Below are 24,597 nucleotides of genomic sequence, written 5' to 3'. Positions count from 1 at the left end.
GGCTTTATCCTCTAGATTGGATTGCTCTCAGAGAAAATTCTGACTCCCAGATAAGATTCTCTCTCTTCTAGTATGAGTAAGATTTTTATACAGAAAAATAGGCACCTGTAGTTGTTCCTTGGAATGTGGCCCGTCTTAGGTTCCCTGCCTAAAATTTCCTGCATCCCTGTTTTTCCCAGGAAACAATTGAACTGCATTTAAACCTTAAATCAACGCCCACTTAGAAAAAATTCAGAGAGAAGAGATTTCTTTTTTCCAAGTCTCAATCACACCCATTGACATAAAAGAAATAGAGAATGACATCAGCACGTTGGTGGCGTAAGATATTCCTTTACTCTTCTCCTTTGATTTATAACTAATTGGACATCCATAACCAAACAAAAGTGACTCTGCACAGCACACCAGGACACCTGAGAAACATCCATTTTGTGCATCTGAAAGTGGGTGGGTTGGACCTCGAAGGAGACTGTGGAGCCGAGGGTGTCACGGCTGCTATAGAGGCAAAGGTGGCAGTGGTGGCCTCTCTAGCCAAGGAGGTGGAAAGGTGTTTAGTGAAAATCTGTCTGGCTCCCCCGGGTGCAGCTGGAGAGACCTGTTGCTCTCCAGCAGCACCTGTATCTGTGAAGAGACCTCAGTGACCGGGAGGAGGGAAAGGAAAGGGAAGAAGGCAGACAAAGAGAATAACGGATCACATTTCCTGCTGTCCACCCCATGATTTCAGCAAGAGGACAACCCACAGTCCCCTGGGACTCCCTACGGGCTCTAGACACAGCCAAAGCCCCAGTGCTATGCATATATCTCTCCCACGCTGCCACCACCTTCTTTTCATGCCATATTTTTTAGGGTCACTCCCAACTTTAGTTGCAAGTCAGCTCCACTAAAAGAAACCAAAAATTTGTGCTAAGAGCCAGCTTCTGGAAAACAAAAGAAAGATTTCTAATTGTCGATCTGTTGAACTGTTGAATCAAGGTAAACAAAGCCTTCCCTAAATAAGAAAGGTGTTTGCCATTTCAAATGAGATGGTAAAGGTGCATTTTAACATTATCACACACTAGGAAATTGCCCAGTAATACGGCATCACAAGAAGAAAACAATTCTTCAGCAAAGCAATCGAAAGACACAGAATGCTGCAATCTAACTGATAAAGAATTCAGATGGCTGTTTTGAAGAAATTCAACGAGGTACAAGATAACTCAGAAAGGCAATTTAATGAACTTAAGAATAAAATTAACTCTATGGAAGCTGTTTCCCCAGCAGGATGCAAACTTTGATGTCTCCACTCATTAAAAGAAATTAAAAGTTGCAGTTTTATATTTACATATGGGCCTGCATAGCAGCATAGCTTAGTGGTCAGTCAATAATAGGTCAGAGTCTGTGCTTAAATAATTTAAGCTAGTAAGTTTTCCACCTTTTCACCCTTATAAGACTGGAAATGAATTAGAAAGTTCACCAACCATAAGATTCAGTTTACTTGCCTTAATTTATTCACTTTAGTTGGAATCTCATAATTTTTCTCTTCTATTAACATACTTTGTCTTCTAGAAATGGCTTATTTTTTAACATTTAGAAATCGTGGAAAAAGGCAGTCTGAGTAATTATAAGGTCAAGTGTCTGTCACATTAAACTCTTATTTTCTTAGCAGTAATGATTTCTTCGGTAAAAAGGGATTGAAGCCTTCCTTGGATTAAGTTTTTATTTAATGAAAGGTGACAATAGGAAAGATGAAACTATGAACTCCAAAGCTACTAAGAGTTGTTCTAAGTGAGAAATACAATGTGGCCTTGCCTGGTGCAGTGGCTACGGGACAGGAGTGAGGGGAAGTGTGTTAGGAAGAGCTTGAGTTATGTTCCAAACCAGATAGTGTGTAGTGGTTGGTGGAGTCTAACAGATAAGAAACTGGTCTATAACCCTATTGTCTATGTTACTGCGTCCTATATTTGTTTCTTAGCTCATCACCCTGTAAGAAAAAGTGAGGTACCAAACCCCACAGAGAACTAATGAATATTTGGCTTGGGTTGGAGAAGAGATTAAAGTGGGTTGTAGGAAGTTTTGTCCTGTTAGTGCTACCTCCTCACCCAGGTGCTGTCCATGTGCTTGTCCCACGAGGTATCATTGGACACTGGAAACATCACTTGACCATGGAGCAAAATGAAAGATTTGACAGAATTTTCCAAAGGAAGATGAAAGATTTTCCCTTGAAGTTCATCTAGGATATAAACGAGGAGTAGAATCAATGTGAAAGAATCATATAAAAAAATCTGCTAACCAGGGAGCATATTTTAATACACATATTAATTTGTGCTGTTCATACAAATGTTAATTATACAATTTTATTACAAAACAAAGTGACTAAACTGTGCTTAGATTAGTTGTCATGAGTTTGATGAACACATTGAAATTTTGAAAATTAAAATGATTTGAGAGATAGTTTGCATTTGTAACCTATATGATAAAGGGATAGACAAAAAGCATGCAACATGAATTGTAAATGTATGGAGAGAGTTTTCTGTAGTGTGTATACTTTCTTTATATGCAATTAAATTTAGGATCAATCAAACATTAAAAATCCTTTTATTTTATTTAAACCTTAAGTCTTTGGTTTAAAATCATTGTGAATGTCAAAATAGAGAAGTCTCATGTAAACACAATGCATCTATTAATAATTTACCAGATCACAAAGTCTGAAGGGCAATCAAAGGTTCAAAAATGGAGTAATTATTTAATGGTTCAATTATTTAACTATTTGTTTGAAAATAGTTTCGGTTGTGTAACCGAAAGTGGGGTCTGGCTGCTCGCCGCTCAAAAGCCAATAAAGAGGCAAGGTTGGTGGAAAGGAAATTTCCGAGGCCTGCAACCGGGGTGGGGGGAATGTCTGTGCCAGGCCAACTGCCCCCCACTGACAATCGGGGGCAAGACCTTTCTTTTATAGACGGCGCGAGGTGGCTACATGCAGAAACAGCACAGTCAGCTCTGACGTCATCTTGAAATCGGTCATCGGTGGTCTGACCAGTGTCATCTTGATTGTTTTAAGTACAGTTAATCTTCAGTTCCAAGGTCAGTTTGTTTCCATTTCTTTGAGGCCAATTCTCGGAACTGTGGCAGCCTGTGTCATGGCTACAGCCTGGTCATCATGTAGTTAACTTCTTCCACCTGGTAGGGGTTTCAGTCTCTATAAGACAGCTCAGAGGACATGGCTCAGAATATTATCTACAGCCCTTGAGGGAGAACTAAGGGGCCTTGACTTTGCTTAATGACTACATTATTATGTGGTCTCATTTGACTGTTTTCCTTTGTTTCTGCATTTTCTCACTTCTCCGATTAAACTTATCAGAGAAATAAGAAACTTAAAGTTTTTCCACAGACAAAAGGCAGATGGAGGACGCGAGCAAGGACCTTAGGGTACTGCTCCGTTTCAGCTGTACCTGTAACTGTGCCCAAAGCATATTACTCACTAAACTAATTCCACCACGTGGAATTTAATTTTCACATTTCATATTTGAATATTTAAGATAAGTTATTTTGGTAGCTAGGAAAATATAGGTGAATCTGTTTATAATTCCCAAATAGAGAAAAACTCGTGAAGCATAAAAGCAGTGGAAGAAACTTAAAAGAAAAAATTTAGGAAATTTACAATCATAAACAGTTCAAGCGCCACTGTCCTTAATAGTCAACAAATGGAAACAGCTCAATGTCCACCTACAGTTAAAAAAACAATTATGGCATTTCAAATAAGGAAACACAATTAGGATGCATGCATTACGACTACATGGAAAATATACATGAACCTCAGAAACGTAATATTCAGTGAGAAAAACCGGGCACTTGTTGAATGATTTGCTATGTAAGATTTAAAAAACAGCAAAGTTACTCTGTGGGTTAGAAGCAGAGTTGTTACCTCTGGACAGGTAAATGAAGGAATTCCTGGGGTGTTGGTAATATTCTTTTCTTGAGTCTTAGTGCTGGTTCCCTAGGTGTTGTTACTGAAAATTTTCATTGGGACGTGCATGTAGAATTTGTGAATTTTTCTGTATTTATGTCATAATTAATAAAAATTGTGAAATAATTCCTGAACATGCAAACATTTTGTGAGACCAGACAACCAAAATCTTGCCATTTATAGAAAATGCAAAACATTTAGTCATAATTAGCAAAAGTTTAAAAATGCAGAATGCTCAATGTTAGAAAGACTAGGATGAAAAAACATTCTCATATATTTTTGTGGAAATGGAAATCATTTCCAATCTTCTTTATAGCAATATTGATACAGGATCAATAGTCTTAAAAATCGTTACGTCCTATTATCCTGTAATTTCATTTCTAGGAAGCTTCTCAACTCCTTTCAATTAACTCAGTCTTCTGTAATTTAAATTTTACATTCACTCCAGTTTTTTTAAACTAACATTTTTTTTCCACGTCCATACAATTGGATTATTTTTTTACAGTTAAAACATCTATTTACGTATCTGTGGAAATATGAATCTGAGATTTTCTCTCATTTTAAAAATGATTTCCCTGGCATTTGGTCAAGCACGTTGTTGCAAATAAGAATAATCTACTTCTGACCAGTTTATGCATAATATGATTATGATTGATACGATTCAAGAAATCAGAAGAAATTGTCATACCTTCCTGAAGAACTAGAACCAAAGGGTATGAAGCCATTAGGGATTCACATATTTTTTCAATTTTTTTCTCTCTCTCTCTTGTCTTGGATTTTCGTGGTCTCTCATTTCTGTGTTCTTTATGTGAAGAAGACATTCTTTTTTGTGTCTCTGAAGACTAGCTGTGCTTCAGCATGATTGTAGTCAGACACTAAATCCAAATGAAATTAGTTCAAATAACAAACAGAGATAGGCTGGTGTTGTTGAATTCACATGAAAACTCCAGGGAGAGAAACTGAAGGGTATAGGTTAGGTCATCTAGCTTCTGTGAGCAGTCAACTTACAGTCAAGGGAAAATGGTCATGGAGTATAAGCACGGCACATAGAACCTTGTAGCATCCTTGAAAGGAGGAGATAGACATGAAAAAAAAATCTATTAAACTTGCTATAGCTTGAATTATCCCTAAAGGGCATGTTAATGTCTTAACCCCCATTACTTCAAAATGTAACATTTTTTTGGAAATAGGGTCATTGTACATATAATTAATTATATTCAGACACTGGAGTGGTGTGTGTCCTTAATCTAATAAAACTGGTGTCCTTATAAGAAGAAGAAAGATACGGAGTGAAATGGCCATGTGATGACAGAGGCTGAGTTTGGAGTGAAGTAAGCCAAGGAATGGCAAAGATTTTCAGCAAACACCATAATCTAGAAGCTACAAGGAAGGATTCTCACCTACAGTCTCCAGAGGGAGTATGGCAGTGTTTAATTTGACTCAACATGGGAAGTGCTTCTTCATTTCCAACTGACAACCCTCTAGGGAATATTTTGGCAGACTGGTCAACCTATAATTATAAACCTATAAATAAGGAAAAAATAATTTAACACTGTGGTCACGATATACTTTAGACTCTGGAGAAAATTTGTTGAGATGAAACTCTTTGGAAATTCCAAAGCTGGCCCTTTTCCCATGTGCAGTTATAGAAAGTTGGCTTGATAAAATACTTTTTTCAGAACACTAACCCTGAGAGAACAAAAATATTCTTCGGAGAAAACTTGAAGTTAACTCTTATCATGTCCTTGAAGTAAAAACACAGCCCACTTTGCCTGGGACTTCAGCCTTGGGTTAATTAGAACTTCAAGCCAAGGGAGGAAAAAAGGTAAGAAAAAGAAGCCTTTTAAAATCAAATGTGTAAATTTGACTATTCTGTTATTTGTAAACTGGTATGTTTAATTGCAATGGCTGATTCATGAACTATAAAAAGATGAAACAAAGAGATCTCTGTTTGTTTGGATGTATGTATGTCTCAGTATGTGTCTTTGTCTTTGGATAATATTGCTGAGGTTAATTTTAAAATGAGCTTTATTTAATTGGCTTAAAGAAAGGTAAGTGCTTACAAATGAAACAAATCTAAATTTACCTACTTTTATCTTCTTGCAAGAGGGAAACTAAAGATGTTTGTGTTTATTAGACACATGTCTTGTGCCACTTTGAGAAAAGAAATTGTACTTTGGGAAAATGCATGTTTTTAGAGGTTATAGAATATGTTCTTAAATTTGCAAATCAGAGAATGCCAATATGACAATTCACAATTGCTTTCTTCTTAGTTCTCACTAGAGAACAAGGTGTTTTTTTTTAAAGGTTAAAAATTATAATATGTAATTAAAACTACTAAAATGATATAGGAAACATTTCAATGTGTAATGCAAGTAGGAGATACATTGCCAGCGAGAGAAGATATAAAGACTGGAAATATTTTTGTTGAGGAAAATAATGATGCCAATAATTTTGTCCTACAGTTGGCTCTTTCTGGATGGAAAAAATAAGGGACAAATTAATATGAATCCAGAAAGTGATAAAAGGGTTGTGAAAAAGGCACTCTGAGAAAAGAATTTTGTACATCATTAAGACTGAGCTCCTCATTGTCAGACTTCTGCCATTCTGGTGACCTTATAGCATGGAAACGGTCTACTCCTAAATCAGGAAATTTAAAATGAATAAATAATAACTGTATATTTTTTAAAATCAGGGCTATGGGAAGTCCAAGATGGCCACTTGACTTTTCCTGGCTCCTGACAAACCTCATTTTCTATTCGGTGGATTAAAGTTTTCCCTGGCTGCAGGGCTGATATCCTCACAATGAAAAGGAAAAGGTTAGAAAATGTGTTTCCCACTTGGAGTGTACTTTCTACAATCTCCAGTGATCAAGACATCCACTTCACTGGACAAATCATACAAGCCTTAACAAAAACTTCATGAACTTCTTGAAATTATCACTGTCACTATCATCCTCAATCATCAGCCAAGGTCAATGAAACTAATGGAAAAACTGGGCTCAAACAGAACAAAGATTAATTATATGGGATTAAATGAACTACTAAATATGACTAATTTTTATGACTTGTCTGACACACTACTGGCTTCTAATCTTTGTTTTTCAGATATAAAAAAGCACTTTTCCTCAAGCTACTCATGATTTACAACAATTTGGTAATTTACACTGTGGTTAAAATTAACATATTTTTCTTTTCTTGCTGCCTGGTTCCTCCAGAAATTGGAGACTCTTGGGTTCAGAGCAACCTTATCAGGTGAATGGAAAAAACTGTCTCTTGGCATGAGCAGAAATCTAGATATTCCGGTGACCTGGAAAAGAAACAAATTTGACCAATATATGTATATCACAGGCAGAATCTGAAGGCAAGCCATTGGCATGGCTTTCCTGGCCTTGAAAGGCCTTTTAAAAATTCAATCTGAGATTCCTAATGAAAAGTTCCAGTGCAGCCAATTTAAAAGAGCCTATATGAGCAATTACATTTATATGAATAATCAGGCCATGTTTATTGAAACCAGACTTATTTTGAACAAATCAGCCTTAATTTAGCTGGATTTAGTAAAAATGAGGATAATCCAGAGAGAAAAATTATGTTTCAATAATATACGTTTGTGGATATTGAAGTTTTGTATTTACTGAGGCTTTGCATTTATTATCTAAGTCCAAGATGTGTCCTTGTTGCTATGTTACATTATTATAAAGTTTAATTGAATTAGTAAAAGAATATTCTAAGCTTGTTTCTAAAGCAGATCACAGTAATCTATCTTTGGTTGAAGATCAGATGCCCTGTGACCTACATCTATCTAAGAGGCTATGCATACTGGAAAAGACATCATTTAAAGGACTGTCTCCAAACTAAATAAAAGGACTCTTATCAGGTACTCTTAACTAGCACATGTACAACAGAAGTGAAGGGAATTGATTCCTGAATTCGTATTTCCATTTAAGAAGGGCCTCTGCATTGGACTATCTATAGAAAAGACTGCTGACCCCAAATGACACTCACAGCGGGATGAGAAGGAGACAATAGCAGTGGAAGACAGCTGACATAAAAATCTGGACCAGACCTGTAAGAACCATCCAAATAATTCAATTGCACTGTTACCAAGTGTTTGTCTTCCTATCAAAATGGAAATTTATTGTTTTACTTCTAACCATACTTTTGACCCCAATGTTCAGGATGAAAAGAAAATCCTCTAGTGGAGTTGTCACAGAGTATAACTATCCATGACATGTATCACTGCTTGTTTTAAGTGTATTGCTAAAAGCACATGTACAATGCTTGTGTGGCAATTAAGTACAAGTGATAAAATGTATAGCCCACACAGCATTTCCCCATTAGCATACCTCTGAGCCAGTTCATGATATCTGATTCCCCCCCAATGTGGAGAACTAGGTAAACTAGTTTCTGGAGAGTTTTTTTTTTTTTTTATCATAAATGGGTATTTTTGAATTTTGTCAGAAACTTTTTCTGCATCTATTGAGATGATCATATGGTTTTTATCCTTCAATCTGTTGATGTGGTGTATCACACAGATTGATTTGTGTTTTGTACGGATGCCAAAATTAAGTAAGCAGGACTACTGTGTACCTGAAGTTCTCTAGTATTCGACTCCTTTGCTTTTTCTGGAGTAAACAGATAATGTTAATGCCAACTAAATCTTACCCAATTTATTTTTCCAGATTGAGCTAGCTGTTTACACCCTGGAACACTACTCATTGGCCAAGACAAACTCTGCAGGGAATATTTCTTTCTCAACCACAAGTGGATCGCTATCATCCTTAAAGTGATATCAGGAGTGGATTTTGCTTCCTCAGTTTATCTGTAACAGTGAGTAGAAAAAGGGTAGATTTAGAGCCTTTTCAAGTCGCACCCTCTCTTCAGCATACAAATGTATTTATTTTTTTCTCCTCAATTTTCTGTTTTTCCTTCTCTTCTTTCAGACTTCAGTGAATGAATAAGAGGGAGACATTAGATGTCCTATCTCTTTATCCAAGCACTTTCTTCTATATTCATCAAGGAGATACAAACAATATATGATTTGCCAATACTGAGATCCTATATGAATCTACACTCTTTTTCTCTTGTTTCTGTAACAAAAAGCTCTCTAATTTTCTCTCTTCTGAGACAGTGCAAGAGAGACTAAGCTTACAAATAGCAAAAAAGAGTGATGCTCAGAAGGTTTCTGTGGAATGCCTGGCGCTCTTTCCTCTCTTCTCAGCATTCTGAGTTTCTGAAATTGGTGTTTTTTAGGGCATGTTTGGGGTGGCTTTGTGGGGCATCAGGAGGTATGTGACAGTGACTCACACTGTCATCCTTGGCTTTCACTTCAAGTTTGATTGTTTGTAAAGGGATTAATTGTTTCTTGACATGCAATTTAGACAAAACCATATGTGCAGCTTTTTAACAAATTCATTTTCTTGGTGTTCACAGAAATTTTTAAAAGTGCATAATGAAAATATATGCTTATTCTAAATCTAACGTTATTAGAACTTCTGGGATCCCTCACCTATTTCACATTCAACATTTCTCAGGCATGGCTAATAAAGAAATTGTAAACTTTTAAAAAATTATTTATTTATTTACTTATTTATTTAGGCTGTGTTGGGTCTTCATTATTGTGTGGAGGCTTTCTCTAGTTGTGGTGAGTGGGGGCTATTCTTCGTTGTGGTGCGCGGGCTTCTCATTACGGTGGCTTCTCTTATTGTGGAGCATGGGCTCTAGGTGCGTGGGCTTCAGTAGTTGTGGCGCACAGGCTTAGCTACTCTGCAACATGTAGGATCTTCCCCAACCAGGGATTGAACCCGTGTCCCCAGCATTGGCAGGCGGATTCTTAACCACTGAGCCACCAGAGAAGTCCCTGGTCCAATTTTTGAACAGGTGTATCTTTAGACAGTTTGCTTCTGATTTTTGGCTTTCATTTTTAGATTTATTTCAGAATTCTGATAAAAAACTCCTTTTGGAAAATATGACGATTACCATAAAACATCTTGCAACTATATGAGGGAACATTTCCAAAGGAAATGCAATAAGTATTTCTCATGCAAAACATTTCCCACAATTCATTTCAAACAGTGTATCAGATCTCAAAGCCTCAGAAGCTTCTTTCACAGATAGCAGATTATTTATGTTCCAGAAAAAAAAAAAAGAAATAAAAATTGTATTAATTAAAGAATTTTCTATTTCTGGAACAATGAAAAAAATGTAAGAATAAAAATATAGGGCTTCCCTGGTGGCGCAGTGGTTGAGAGTCCACCTGCCGATGCAGGGGACACGGGTTCGTGCCCCGGTCCGGGAAGATTCCACATGCCGCGGAGCAGCTGGGCCCATGAGCCATGGCCGCTGGGCCTGCGCGTCCAGAGCCTGTGCTCCGCAACAGGAGAGGCCACGACAGTGAGAGGCCTGTGTACCACAAAAAACAACAACAACAAAAAAGAATAAAAATATAAAGTATTAAGAAAATATGATAAAGTGATTAAAAGCATGGACTCTGGCTAAATTGGCATCACTCTTGCAGCTGGGCCACCTTGAATAGTTTGCCGAACCTCTTGTGCCTTAATTTTCTCATCTGTATGTTTGGAATCATGATTATAACTCATTCATGGGGTTTTAGGAAAAGATGTTTTAACCTCTTAGTGTCTTAGTTTCTTAATCCTTGAAGTAGTTGTAATAACAATACCTTTAGCAACTTTGGGTTGCTGTGAAGAGTAAATGATTTAATATAGAGAAGGTGGTTTGTATGCTAAATGAGTTGATACACATGGGACATTTTGCACATACTGAACACTCAGGAAGTGTTAGTCGTTATTATGAAATACTCAGAACTTTGAAATAATTGTATCTGTTTTTACTTGCAGGTGAATAATTATGGACAACACAGACACATATTTATTGAACTTTAAAGGCTGTTATTTTCAACGTTCTTTAGTTGATGTTGACCTTGTAGAACATTTAGATGATTTTGAAATTAGAGATGATGATGTGTTTATAATTACATATCCAAAATCTGGTAAGTTTGAGGAGTGGCCACCTGTTTTAGTCTTCACCATGGTTTGGTAATTCATGTGGACAAATGTGCCCTTTTCCAGACACTGACGGTAACCCATCTACATTTACAGAACTGTTTAGGATCACAAAAAGTTAAATAAATCTCAAATCTCTATGCATTTGTAATGCATATATTGTCATTTCTGATGGAATATATGAAGAAACCAAATATTGAACCAAGAGGAGGTACTTGGTAAATACTGACCTGTTGGCTTGGTCTGAGAATTGAAGAAAATATATTTAAAAACCTAGGAAGATTTTTGTTACCATCATATCTCAGTCAGAACTAATTCCTAATATTCTTTTCAATTACTCTAATTGTTTTTTATTTCCTTAGAATAATACAATAATTTTAAACTAAAATTAATTGCTCTTAATCTTAAATTCCAAAAAAAATAAGACAAAAACCCAACCTTATTTTTTATATTGCACTTTTCAGAACATAGGATGATAGGATGACTGGCGCCACTGAAGCAATGTTGTACAGAGTATTTAATGTGGTTCAAAGATATACTGGAGTCTAAGGCAATAAAAAAAGTGTTCCTGATTTTCATGAAAATGCTCCAGTCCCTCCCTTTTAATCTACTTTGAAAATCATGACCTTGTTTACTTTCCCCAAATTAGTAACACGTTGCTTTACCCCTGAATTCTTCCACTCTCAGAACTTATGAGCACATCTGATTGAGCTTTTTTTTTCCTGCATTTGATGTTAGTGGTATCTCAGTTTGCTTAGTTTTAGGTCAAGCACAGCTGTCCATAAAAGAGTCTTTTCTTTCCCATTAATCCTAGTCTAGTGTTTGGGACACAACACACCAGTCCCCAGTGCAGCTTGCTGGATTCTTGCTCATCTTGGAGGGGAGATTAGTGAGTCTCCCCAGGATTCACTATAAATTGCATCAAATCTATCATGTAGGTACATCAGTTGCATAGTGACATTGTGAGACTTTTGGCATCTCACATCCTTTTAGAACATTGATGATATATTCATGGACAAAAATGCAAAAATCCTAAACCCAATATAAGCAAAACACATTTAGCAATGTTAAATCATAAATACACTATGACAAAAGTGGGTTTCTTTCAAGAATCAAGATTGGTTTAAAAAATTATTAATGTAGTTCACCCACATTACTGAAGTATAAGAGAAAGCCTGAATTATCATCTCAATAAAGCATTCAAAAAATTCAGCAGTCATTCATAATGAAAACCATTAGCAAACTAAGGAGAAAAGGGAACTTCTTCAACTTGATAGAGTTTACCAAAATTTCCACAATATCGTGTGCAACAGTGATACAAATAAATATTACATTTAAAATCAGGAACAAGAAAAGAATGCCTGCTGTCACTACTGTTATTCAATATTGTGTGGGAAGACTTATGCTACACAATAAGTAAACAAAAAAAGTAAAAGAGGACTTGAGTTCTTAACTTTTTTTTTTTTTTTTTGCGGTACGCGGGCCTCTCACTGTTGTGGCCTCTCCCGTTGCGGAGCACAGGCTCCGGACGCGCAGGCTCCGGACGCGCAGGCTCAGCGGCCATGGGTCACAGGCCCAGCCGCTCCGCAGCACGTGGGATCCTCCCGGACAGGGGCACGAACCTGTGTCCCCTGCATCGGCAGGCAGACTCTCAACCACTGCACCACCAGGGAAGCCCTTAACTTGTCTTCTAAAAGATAACACTCTAAGAAAGGAGACTAAGGAAAGAGAAACAAAGGTAGCCAGAGAAAATTGTGGAAACAGACTTTACTTGAAGTACAGGAAAGAGAGGAGCTGAAAGATTAATCTGAATCACTGCTATCATGGAGTCAGAACCATCACAGCTCTTCAGAGTGAAAAAGAAACTGAGTCCTTGATTTTATCTTCATTAATTTTAATGTAAATGCAGACAAACAAAAAATTGGGCAAATTATTGACATCCTTAGAGTGATTAAAAGAAATAAAAGTTCCAAATCATTTTAAGAAGGACAGCCTTACTGTTGACATTTATAATTAAAAATTAACTCAGAGTTGAAAACAAGATTATTTGTTTTCACAGGTACAATCTGGACTCAGCAGATATTAAGCTTGATTTATTTTGAAGGACATCGTAACAGAAGTGAACTGGTGAACACATGTGATAGAGTCCCCTTCCTGGAATACAGTGCACAAAAAGTGGACCATGTCAACAGACCATCCCCTCGTCTCTTCACTTCCCACCTCCCATATTATTTAGCACCGAAAGGTCTCAAGAACCGAAAAGCTAAAGTAAGTCACAGAAATAGCTTATAGACATTTTTCACAGACAAAATTACTTTATTCAGATATTGTTTTCCAGCCCCATTAATCCACATCTTTTCAAATGTGATTACTATAGTCTTTATAATCTTGTTTTACATAATAAAAATATATACAAAATTATAGGTATATATATAAATTGGGGCACCATACATCATTGTTTGCAGTATAATTATGTAACATATAGTAAAAATAATTTTATATCAGCATATATAGTTCTATTTTTTAATGGTTTAGTAGGATTTTGCTGTATGACTACACAATATTGAATGTGTATTGATGGACAGGTAGGTGGCAGCCAATGAACATATCATATAGCAATAAACATTCTCATAGATCTTTGCACTTTTTTGTCCTGATGAAATGATTTCCTAAAAGTAGAATTTTCAGGTTAAAGTGTCCAAAAGTTTTGTGTTGGTACTTATTATCTATTTGCCTTCTATAATGTATCAATTCACACTTCTCAAACAGCAAGAATGATTTTTTCCTCACACACTCACCAGAGATTGTGTGTTAGGTAAAACAATCTCATTCTTAAGTAACTGCAACCTTTTTGTTTTTAATAATTTTGAGCATCTTTTTATATATTTTGAGATCTTGAAATATCTATTATATTCTTTGCCCATTTTTCTCTAGCTTGTCTTTTATTTACTGTTTTGCAGAAGTCTTTATATGGGGGAAATATTTTCCCAATTAACAATTTACCTTTACAAATTGTTGAATGATTCTAATATTATAGAATCAACCTATCAATCTTTCTTTCATAGTTTCTGGATCTTGTGTCTTGCCAAGAAAACATTTCCTCACCAAAAAAAGAAAATATATGCAAATACACTTCAGATTTTTTCTAATTAACTTTATGTATTTATTTTTTTACATTTCACTGTAAATTATATCTGGCAATACATGTGATCTGAAATATGACTATTGCATGATATTTGCTAGGGGGTTGGCCAGTTGACCATCTATGAGTTGTTAAGTATTTAGTCTTTCCAACTAATTTGAAGTCTGCACTTTGATATACTACATTTCCATAGTTCCTCCCTCTGACCCTGCATTCTTCATACCAAAATTGGTACGATCTGTTTAATATGTGATAGTTCTTCATATTATAACTGAGAAGGCAAATTGCCATCAACTTTATTTTTAATATGTTTATTCCCTCAATAATATTTAGGTATTGATTAGAATTGATCAATTATATAGATTAATTCTAGGACAATCATTAGCATTGCAGTACTCCAACATTTCATCCTGCATTATTCTGATGCTCTATTTATCAGGTCTACTTTCAAACCCACCTCATGTGCTATGTATTTCTCTGCATGCTTTTTACACATTTTTTTTTCTGAAGTTGCAGTTTTTTATTCCTATTTTATGGATATTATGAACAGGTAATTTTTTCACAATTATTTTTTCTGTTTAATTATAAAGTAAATGGCACTGATTTTGGTACACTATTATATTTGGCTTCCTTAATTTCTCTTATTAGTTTTATTAATTTTCCCTATATTCTCTGGAATATATTTCTTCTTAAAATAATAATACATTTTATATTCCTTTACTTTCCAATATTTGCACTTCTATTTCCTTAGTTAAAATCTGCAGAAAAAAACAGAATAATGGAGGTGATGATGAATGTTGTTCTCTTGTCTTTGTAGCATTTTTAATATCTTTTCGTGGTTTTGTTTTGTTTTGTTTTGCAATTGATTTTTGAGGCACATGATGCTGAGAAATAATTTTTTCCTGTTCTTAGTTTAATTGGAATTTTACTTTTTTTTTTCTTTTTGCTGTTCAGAAAAGGTCTACTTACATAAAATGCCTTTTTTGACAAATCTGACAGTACCACGTCTCCCCTCCTCCCCAAACCTCCCTTCAATTTATAGTGAAATGAAATTCATTAATAATTTACTAATACTCTATTTCTGGAATAAATCCTACTTGTTTATAGTTTAGTACTTGTTTTAACATACTGCAAGAAGAGTTTTGTTTTCTTTTACTCAGAAATTTTTATCTGTAATTATTTAAAAATATACTTTAGGGCTTCCCTGGTGGCGCAGTGGTTGAGAGTCCGCCTGCCGATGCAGGGGACACGGGTTCGTGCCCCGGTCCGGGAAGATCCCACATGCCGCGGAGCGGCTGGGCCCGTGAGCCATGGCCACTGAGCCTGCCTGTGCTCTGCAACAGGAGAGGCCACAACAGTGAGAGGCCCGCATACCGCAAAAAAAAAAAAAAATAATAATAAAAATATATATATATATATATACTTTAATTTTTTGCGATTGCTCTATCTTTATTTTAGTATTGCTTTTATTCTAGTCTTGTAAATAAGTTTAGAAGCTTTTGGTATTTTTGCTAAGTTATCAAGTAGTTATAAATGTAAATCAACAGAATTTTTTGAAGTTTTAATTAAAGCCCATTATAAGTATATCTGACCCTGTTACCTTCATAATTCCACAACATTTTTACTTTTTCTTATGCTTTTTTCGAAATTAGTTGTCTTTCCCTAAAGCAGTATTATGATTTTCCTAGATAAAATAAATTATTATGCATTCATATGATGTAATACTATGTAGATATTAAAATATCTGTTAAGATGACCAAGAATTGTTAAAATTGTTTCACTCTTCCCCCTGCAGATTGTTTACATCTATAGAAACCCCAAGGATGTTTTGACTTCATATTTTCATTTTTCAAATTGGTTAGTTACATTTGAACCTTCCGATAACATAGAACATTTCATGAAAAGGTTTCTAGATGGAAAAGGTAACTATTAATTCATTTATCAGGCAACATTTTATGAGGCAATGTTGCTGTTTAGTCAACAATTCTCAAACCCATGGAAAAAAGTTTGGGGAGATGGAGAAGGGTAATCATAGAAGGAGGAATCGCACATAAGCGGTCACTATTGTCTGTCAACTTAATCTGTCACCCAAAGGTTTTTCTATCCTCAGCAGGACCACTCTGGGGATTGTCAAGGTTGCAAAGATATATTTTGACCAAATGAAAAGAGATCTACAAATGGCCTAGCAGTTCAAACTGGCTAGATCCAAAGTTAGATCCAGGTGTTTCAATATAGCTAATGTTTAGGTTGGGTGAAGTTTTTGTGTTCTGTCATGGCCCTTGGGTAGGCTTTATATGGCAGCTGTGAAATGTTCATTCCAGCACTGAGGAGGATTAATTGATGCAAGAGGCTTGTGGAATGTGCAATCAGGGCTCTCACTCATTTCAAAAATTATATTCAGGTTAGCTAAATATTGGGTTGGCCAAAAAGTTCCTTCGGGTTTTTCTGTAACATGGCGAAACCCGAAGGAACTTTTTGGCCAGCCCAATATAAATAGATAGCTAAACTTGCTCTGAACAGATCTTAAAACAGGCAACAAGAGGGGAAATAAAGACTTATGTTTTCAGGTGGATGAAGTAGGAAAAGGAAGGGGCTTACCTTAAAGAAATCTTCAAAATGAATTCTTTGAGATTGTTTTTTCTGAATTCCCTATTCCTTACATACACAGAGTACCTTGCAAAGGCAGGTTTCTGTGAAAACCATTTACTTGTTTGCTCAAACACCATTTTAAAAAGGTAGCATAGATCTAGTCCAGTGGTGGGTGCTTGATTTGTCTTGATGATCCAGAACAGAAAAGAAAAACTGTAGTTTGCTGTTCAATAAGTGCAACATTTTTACCTTCTTATGTATTAATTTTCCACAGTGATGGGAAGCCTTTGGTTTGATCACATCAGAGGCTGGTATGAACACAGACATGACTTCAATATTTTGTTCATGATGTATGAGGAGATGAAGAAGGTAGGAAGAGTGTTTTGTTTTTAAAATTATTCCTTTGAGACCTTTTCTTATCTTGGTTAATGAACTGCATTCTCCTAGTTATCTTTTTTTTTATTTATTTTTTTTTTCTCCTAGTTATCTTTGTATCACTGTATACACTATAACTGAAACTATGATTATGCATAAAATTGAGAGTGGGAAGGGAGAAAGGTAGAAAAAGAGGAGGAAGAAAGAAAGGGGGAAAGAGGAGAGAGAAAAAAAAGAACTAGAATCTGTAATTGAGAGACATTAAGACAAATAGTTTGGGTACGGAGAGAAAGCCTACCCAGGTAACAAAAGATACTATCAGAAACGTAGCAAGGGAAGTACCCCTTTGTTGTACCCCTTTGAATTCTTGTGGGTTTATACCCCCAAGTAGAATTGTTGGATGATATTGTAATTATATACTTATTTTTTTGAGGAACCACCATACTATTCATACTATTTTCCATACTGACTGCACCATTTTATTCCTACTAGTAGTACACGAGGTATTTCTAATTACTCCACATCTTCATCAACACTTATTTTATTTATTTAAATAATAGCCATTCTAGTCCTTGTGAGGTATCTCATTGTGGTTTTTGTTTTATTTTTCCTTAGTGATTAATAATGTTGAGTATCTTTTCATGTGCTTATACATTTTTTATATATTATCCTTGGAGAAATATATTTAAGCCTAATTCATTTTGAGTTAATTTTTGTCAATGGTATAAATAGCATACCATAGTTATTCTTTTGCGTGTAAACATTCAGTTTTCTCAAAACTATTTATTGAAAAAGCTGTCCTTTCTCCATTGAATGATCTTGGTACCCTTCTCAAAATTCATTTGATCTTATATGTAGGGGTTTCTTTCTGGGCTGTACATTCTGTTCCATTGACCTATCTGTCTGACTTTATGTCAGCACCACACTGTTTTGATAAATGTGGTTTTCTGGTAAGTTTTGAACTCAAGAGTCTGATGCCTCCAACTTTCCTCTCTGTTTTCATGATTGCTTTAGACTTTCAGGGTCCCTTGAGATTCCACATAAATTGTAGAAGAAAATGTCACTGGGATATTGATAAAGACTGCATTGAATCTGTGGATCACTTTGGGTAGTATTGATATCTTGACATTATTAAGTCTTCCAATTCATCAACATTGGATGTTGGTCCAGTTATTTGTGTCTTCTTTAATTTCTTTTGCAGTGGCTTGCAGTTCTGACTACACAAATCTTTCACTCTTGGTTAAGTTTATTCCTAAGTATTTTTTTCTTTTTGCTGAACTTGTAAATGGAATTTAAAAAAAATTTCCATTTGGATTTTTCTTTGTTATTATATAGAAAAGTGACTGACTTTTGCCTGTTGGTTTTGTACTGTGCAACATTTTAAAATTTGTATATTAGTCCTAACAGTTTGTTTTGCAGAATCTTAGGGTCTTCTGTGTATAAAATCATATTGTCTGTGAAGAGAAATAATTTTACTTCTTTTTTAGTTTGGATGCTGTTTATTTCTTTTTCTTACCTAATTTCTCTGGCTTGGACTTCCAGTACTATGTTGAAAAAAAGTGTCTTGTTCTTGATCTTTGCAAAGTATCTTCCAGTCTGTCACCACTGAGTACAATTTTAGTAGTAGGTAATTCATATATGACCTTTTAGGTGGAGGTAGTTTCCTTCTATTCTTCCTTCATTCAGTGTTTTGTCACAAAAAGGTGAAGGATATTGTCAAATGCTTTTTCTTCATCAGTTGAGATAATCATGCCGTTTCTTTATCTTTTTTCTGTAAATGTGGCATTACGTTATTATCATATGTTTAAACTTGCTTGCATGACAGGAGTAAATCCCACTTGATCATGGTATATAATTCTCTTAATGTGTTGTTGGTTTATTTTGCTAGTAATTTGTTGAGGATTTTTGCATTTTTATCTTTCATGATATTGGTCTTTAATTTTCTTTTCCCATAGTGTTTTTCTGGCTTTGGTATCAGGATAATGCTCCTTATTGAATGAGTTTGAAAGTATTCCCTTTTTTTCAATTTTTTGGAAGAGTTTGATGAGTATTGGTGTTAATTCTTTAAATGCTTTGTAGCAGTCACCAAAGAAGCCATCCAAACCTGGGCTTTTCTTTCTTGTGCCCATGGTATTTAATTACTTGCTTGACTCTACTCCTCATGATACTGTGGATTCTTAATGAACCCAGATAGCATGTTATTATTCTCTTAACCTTCTCCAGCATCTTGCACAGTTTTTAAAACTTATTAGGTATCCTAATAGTGTTGGTTATTTGAATGAATTGAGGTGAGTTCTCCTTATAAAATCAAACAGTAGGATGCTCTAACAGAGCTGACAACCAGAGCACTCATTTTCAAAGAACAAATAAGGTAGGAATATATTCTTGTCAAACTTTAGACTTAGAATAACCCCAAGCACTTTCAGTTTTCCAATATGTGATAAAGATGTTGGTCTGTAACTCATGTATTCCTTATAGGCTTAATAGACTCTTATACACACAATTTTTTCAGGATCTCAGAAGTTCTGTGCTTAAAATCAGCAGTTTTCTTGAAAAAGAACTGAGTGAAGAGGATTTGGATGTTGTTGTGAACCAGGCTACATTTCAGAACATGAAACTTGATCCACAAGCGAATTACGATCATATTCTAGAAGCTGAAAACTGGACAAGAACAAAAGAAGGAGATTTCCTGCGCAAAGGTGATGCTCAGTGGTTAAGAGGAGCAAAATGTTGAATGTTTTCTTGACTCCTTGGCCCCTAGATTAATTAAGGAGTGCTTCCAACATTTCTTTCCGAGCACTGCCATCTGGGCCCTAGAGAGGACCAAAGATTCTAACTGAAATAGCCTCTAAAAGTATCCCTGGAAACAGAACCATTCTGACTTATAAATATTAGATTCTTTCCTTCTAGTACAAGTGACCCTACTCTTGAAAATTGGTTAACAAGTCTTATCTGGAGGCAAAGGATATATGTGACCAGAATAGCTGCAAGTCTTTGTTTTATTTTTCCTAGAACATCCTAGAAGTAAAGTTAACATGTATTTTGTTTTGAGAGACGGGGTTTGAACTATTGTAATTTCCTCATGTGTTAGATTTCCTTCATTGTCAAAAGTAGACTGATACCTCATTAACCTAATCTGCTATTCAATTATTCAACAATGTGTGATACATTTTTATTGTGCTCCTATAACATGCCAGGAGTTGTTAAGAAAGAAAATATTTTCCTTCTGATACTCCTTAAGCTCAAAAATTTTTTAATTTAATCTTTTAAGGTACACCATTCTAAAACATAATGGGTACTTCTCTAATTTATTCATATTTTATTCCCTAAAATTTTCATAAGTTAGCATTATGTGATGGGCATTGATTGATCTTAATTATCTAAAGATCTTATTGAAATTGATGTAGATATTGATATTTTAAAAAGTTATTGTTTCTTCTTTTGTCCCATGTATTATCAGCTTTCACTTCTCATTGCTCAATCAGATTACATATAAAGCATTTTTCAAGCCCATAAAAGCTTGCTTACTATTCCACATTCCAACAATAACCTTTACATAAGAAAATCTGATACCTTAAAAATGCCAAATTATTAATCTTCATTGTAAAATTGTCTGAATAATGATGGTTTCAAACTTGTGTCATATAAAACTGCAGCAATGGCAGCTCTGGCCAACCTCTGTGACTTTGATTTCATTACTTGAAAACATTTGGGTCCAATTTTTTAAATGAAGTAGTACTTATCTTGAAGTGTTGGTTAAGAATTATATTCATGATAGATGTAGTTTGACAAGTGTGGTGCCTGGCACTTACTGAAATATTTTTAAATATTTTAATCTCTTCATGTATTTTGGCTTTATTTTTCCTTCTAAGGAAAGGCTATAATTTAATGCAGTGGCTGGTGGAAGTCTAATACATAAGGTAGTGGACGATAACTCTGTTTTCTGTGTTACTGCATCCTAAGATTTTTTCTTAGCTCATCCCTGTATAAGAAAAAAGTACGGTATCAAGCCCCATGGGGAACTAACAGATAGACATTTAGCTCGCCTTGGAGAACAGATTAGAGTGGGTTGCAGGAAACTTTTATCCTGATAGTGCTATCTCCTCACCAAGTGCTGTCCATGTGCTTATCCCACTAGGTACCATCGGAGACTGGAAACATCACTTGACTGTGGAGCAAAATGAAAGATTTGACAGAATATTCCAAATGAAGATGAAAGATTTTCCCTTGAAGTTCATCTGGGATATAAATGAGGAGTAGAATCAGTGTAAAACAATCACATAAAAAATCTACTAGCCAGAAAGCATATTTTAAATATACATACTAATTTGTGCTGCTCACATAAACGTTAATTATACGACTTTATTAATAAGCAAAATGAGTAAGCTGTACTTACATTAGTTGCCATGAGTTTGATGGACATTTTGAACATTTTAAATTAAAATGATTTGAGTAATATTCGGCATTGGTAGCCAATATGACAAAAGGAAAAATAGCATGCACAATGAATTCTGCATGTCTTTTGATTTGAGATTGAGATTTCTCAAATGATTGAGATTTCTGTTGAGTGTATTTTTTTCGTTATCTATAATTACATTTAGAATTAATCAACATTAAAAGTCCTTTATTTCTTCTAATTAAACATTAATTCTTTGGTTTAAAATCAGTATGAGTGTTGAAATAAAGAAAACACATGTAAACACATGCATCTGTGAATAATTTATGAGATCACAAAATCTGCACTAAAGGGCTTCCCTGGTGGCGCAGTGGTTGAGAATCTGCCTGCCAATGCAGGGGACGCAGGTTCGAGCCCTGGTCTGGGAAGATCCTACATGCCGCGGAGCAACTGGGCCCATGAGACACAATTGCTGAGCCTGCACGTCTGGAGCCTGTGCTCCGCAACAACAGAGGCCGCGATAGTGAGAGGACTGCGCACCGTGATGAAGAGTGGCCCCCGCTTGCCACAACTAGAGAAAGCCCACGCACAGAAACGAAGATCCAACACAGCCATAAATAAATAAATAAATACATTAAAAAAAAGAAAATCTGCACTAAAGATCGAAGTTTCAAAGGTGGGTTACTTCATGTAATGGTGCAATTATTTAACTATTTGGATTAAAAATAGATGTATTCATAACATATCACTCAATAAACTAATTCAAAGTGTATTTAATAGTTAAATATTTAAGACAAAATCATTTTGAAGAGCTAGAAAAATATAGCTGAATGAGTTTTTAATTCCCAAATGGAGAAAAACTTGTGAAGCATAAATACATTGGAAGAGGAAACACCTATTGAAAAAATACTGGGTACCCGTCGCCTGAAGCTCCTGGAGAATTTTGTGTTCCACGGTCTCCGAAGAAAAACTGGGCGGGTATTCATCCGCTAATTGCCAAGTTTTCGAGGTAGTGGAAAACAAGGGTTGGGACATGGAGAGCCACTTGCAGGAGATCCGGGAGCGGCAGAAGTTACCGCGACAGCTTCTCGCGCAGCAGTTGGGAGCTGAAAGTGCTGCCAGTATTGATGTTGTGTTAAATAGCAAAGACGAGCAGAGAGAAATTGCTGAAACAAGAGAAACTTGCAGGGCTTCCTATGATACTTCTGCTCCAAATGCAAAACGTTAAGTATCAGGATGAAGGAGAGACAGATGAAGACAAAATGGAAGAATATAAGGATGAATTAGAAATGCAACAGGAGGGGCTTCCCAGGTGGTGCAGTGGTTGAGAGTTCCCCTGCCAATGCAGGGGACACAGGTTCGTACCCCGGTCTGGGAAGATCCCACATACTGCGGAGCGGCTAGGCCTGCGAGCCATGGCCGCTGAGCCTGCGCGTCCGGAGCCTGTGCCCCGCAACAGGAGAGGCCACAACAGCGAGAGGCCCGCGTACCGCAAAAAAAAAAAAAAAAAAAAAAAAGAAGAAATGCAACAGGAGGAAGAGATTTTGCCATATGAAGAAGAGATTTACAAAGATTCTAGTACTTTTCTTAAGGGAACACAGAGTTTAAATCCCCATAATGATTATTGCCAACATTTTATAGACACTGGACATAGAGCTCAAAATTTCATCAGAGATGTAGGTTTGGCTGACAGATTTGAAGAATACCCTAAACTGAGGGAGCTCATCAGGCTGAAGGATGTTAACAGATAAATCTAACACTCCTCCTATGTACTTACAAGCAGATATAGAAGCCTTTGACATCAGAGAACTAACACCCAAATTCGATGTGATTCTTCTTGAACCCCCTTTAGAAGAATATTACAGACAGACTGGCATCACTGCTAATGAAAAATGCTGGACTTGGGGTGACATTATGAAGTTAGAAATTGATGAGATTGCAGCACCTCGATCATTTATTTTTCTCTGGTGTGGTTCTGGGGAAGGATTGGACCTTGGAAGAGTGTGTTTATGCAAGTAAACATACAGATGTGAAGATATTTGTTGGATTAAAACCAATAAAAACAATCCTGGGAAGACCAAGACTTTAGATCCAAAGGCCGTCTTCCAGAGAACAAAGGAACACTGCCTTATGGGGATCAAAGGAACTGTTGAGCGTAGCACAGATGGGACTTCATTCATGCTATTGTTGACATTGACTTGATTATCACAGAAGAACCTGAAATTGGCAATATAGAAAAGCCCGTAGAAATTTTTCATATAATTGAACTTTTTTGTCTTGGTAGAAGACGCCTTCATTTATTTGGAAGAGATAGTACAATTCCACCAGGCTGGCTTGCAGCTGGACCAACTCTTACAAATAGCAACTACGTATGCAGAAACATAGGCATCCTACTTCAGTGCCCCAAATTCTTACTTGACTGGATGTACAGAAGAAATTGAGAGACTTAGACCAAAATAACCTCCTCCCAAATCTAAATCTGATCGGGGAGGTGGAGCTCCCAGAGAAGGAGGAAGAGGTGGAACTAAAGCACTTTGCTTTAGTTTCTCCAAGCTGCAGGAGTATTTTAGCCAACCTCTGTTGCAGCTGTCACTGTCTGGTTTTGTCCAGAATAAATAAGTCATCCTGTCTTTTGTCATGTGCATGTAACCAAACAGAATGGAACAGCACAAATACCCTCACTTTCAGAGACCGAATTTATAGATTTCAACTAATTACAAAGGCTTTTGCTTTTAGAAATAAAGTGAGCAGTGAAAAAGACCCAATCTGGATTATCATACTAGTGCTGACAGTAGTTGATAATGGGCATCCTGCCACTGCTGTCACAGCAAGTGGGAAGCTGTTTGACAGCCTTGATGGAATGGAGTTGGGACAGCTGGTAAACTTCTCTTAGGCTTTTTTTTTTTTGGTACGCGGGCCTCTCACTGTTGTGCCTCTCCTGTTGCAGAGCACAGGCTCCGGACGTGCAGGTTCAGCGGCCATGGCTCACGGGCCCAGCCGCTCTGCGGTATGAGGGATCTTCCTGGACCGGGGCACGAACCCGTGTCCCCTGCATCGGCAGGCGGACTCTCAACCACTTCCCTGCGCCACCAGGGAAGCCCTCTCTTAGGCTTTTAATATTTTCTTGTTGAAACAAT

The 24,597-nt window shown here is 36.2% G+C and overlaps 1 protein-coding gene and 1 pseudogene across 5 annotated transcripts; both read left to right on the top strand.

Annotated features, from left to right (window-relative positions):
* The first annotated feature begins 223 nt into the window (after window positions 1-223).
* Window positions 224-22,090, top strand: LOC132530530 (amine sulfotransferase-like). Of its 5 annotated transcripts, none has more exons than XM_060167726.1 (9): window positions 224-3,054; window positions 5,617-5,762; window positions 8,619-8,766; window positions 10,794-10,945; window positions 13,063-13,226; window positions 15,896-16,022; window positions 16,964-17,058; window positions 19,577-19,763; window positions 21,203-22,090. In XM_060167726.1, the coding sequence occupies exons 4-9, from the start codon at window positions 10,804-10,806 to the stop codon at window positions 21,322-21,324; spliced, it is 837 nt and encodes a 278-aa protein (XP_060023709.1). In that variant the 5' UTR covers window positions 224-3,054; window positions 5,617-5,762; window positions 8,619-8,766; window positions 10,794-10,803; the 3' UTR covers window positions 21,325-22,090. The 5 variants fall into 5 exon arrangements, with proteins under 5 accessions (XP_060023709.1, XP_060023705.1, XP_060023707.1 ...); XM_060167722.1 differs by having other exon boundaries at window positions 13,018-13,226; XM_060167724.1 differs by lacking the exons at window positions 224-3,054; window positions 5,617-5,762 and adding an exon at window positions 7,647-7,813 and having other exon boundaries at window positions 13,018-13,226.
* Window positions 22,091-22,211: 121 nt separating this feature from the next.
* On the top strand, window positions 22,212-24,349 carry LOC132530529 (N6-adenosine-methyltransferase non-catalytic subunit-like; annotated as a pseudogene).
* The last annotated feature ends 248 nt before the right edge of the window (window positions 24,350-24,597 follow it).

The sequence above is a fragment of the Lagenorhynchus albirostris genome, chromosome 12 (genome assembly GCF_949774975.1).
Source record: "Lagenorhynchus albirostris chromosome 12, mLagAlb1.1, whole genome shotgun sequence".
In the NCBI taxonomy this organism is placed as follows: Eukaryota; Metazoa; Chordata; class Mammalia; order Artiodactyla; family Delphinidae; genus Lagenorhynchus; species Lagenorhynchus albirostris.
This window is presented reverse-complemented; position numbering and strand designations above follow the sequence as displayed.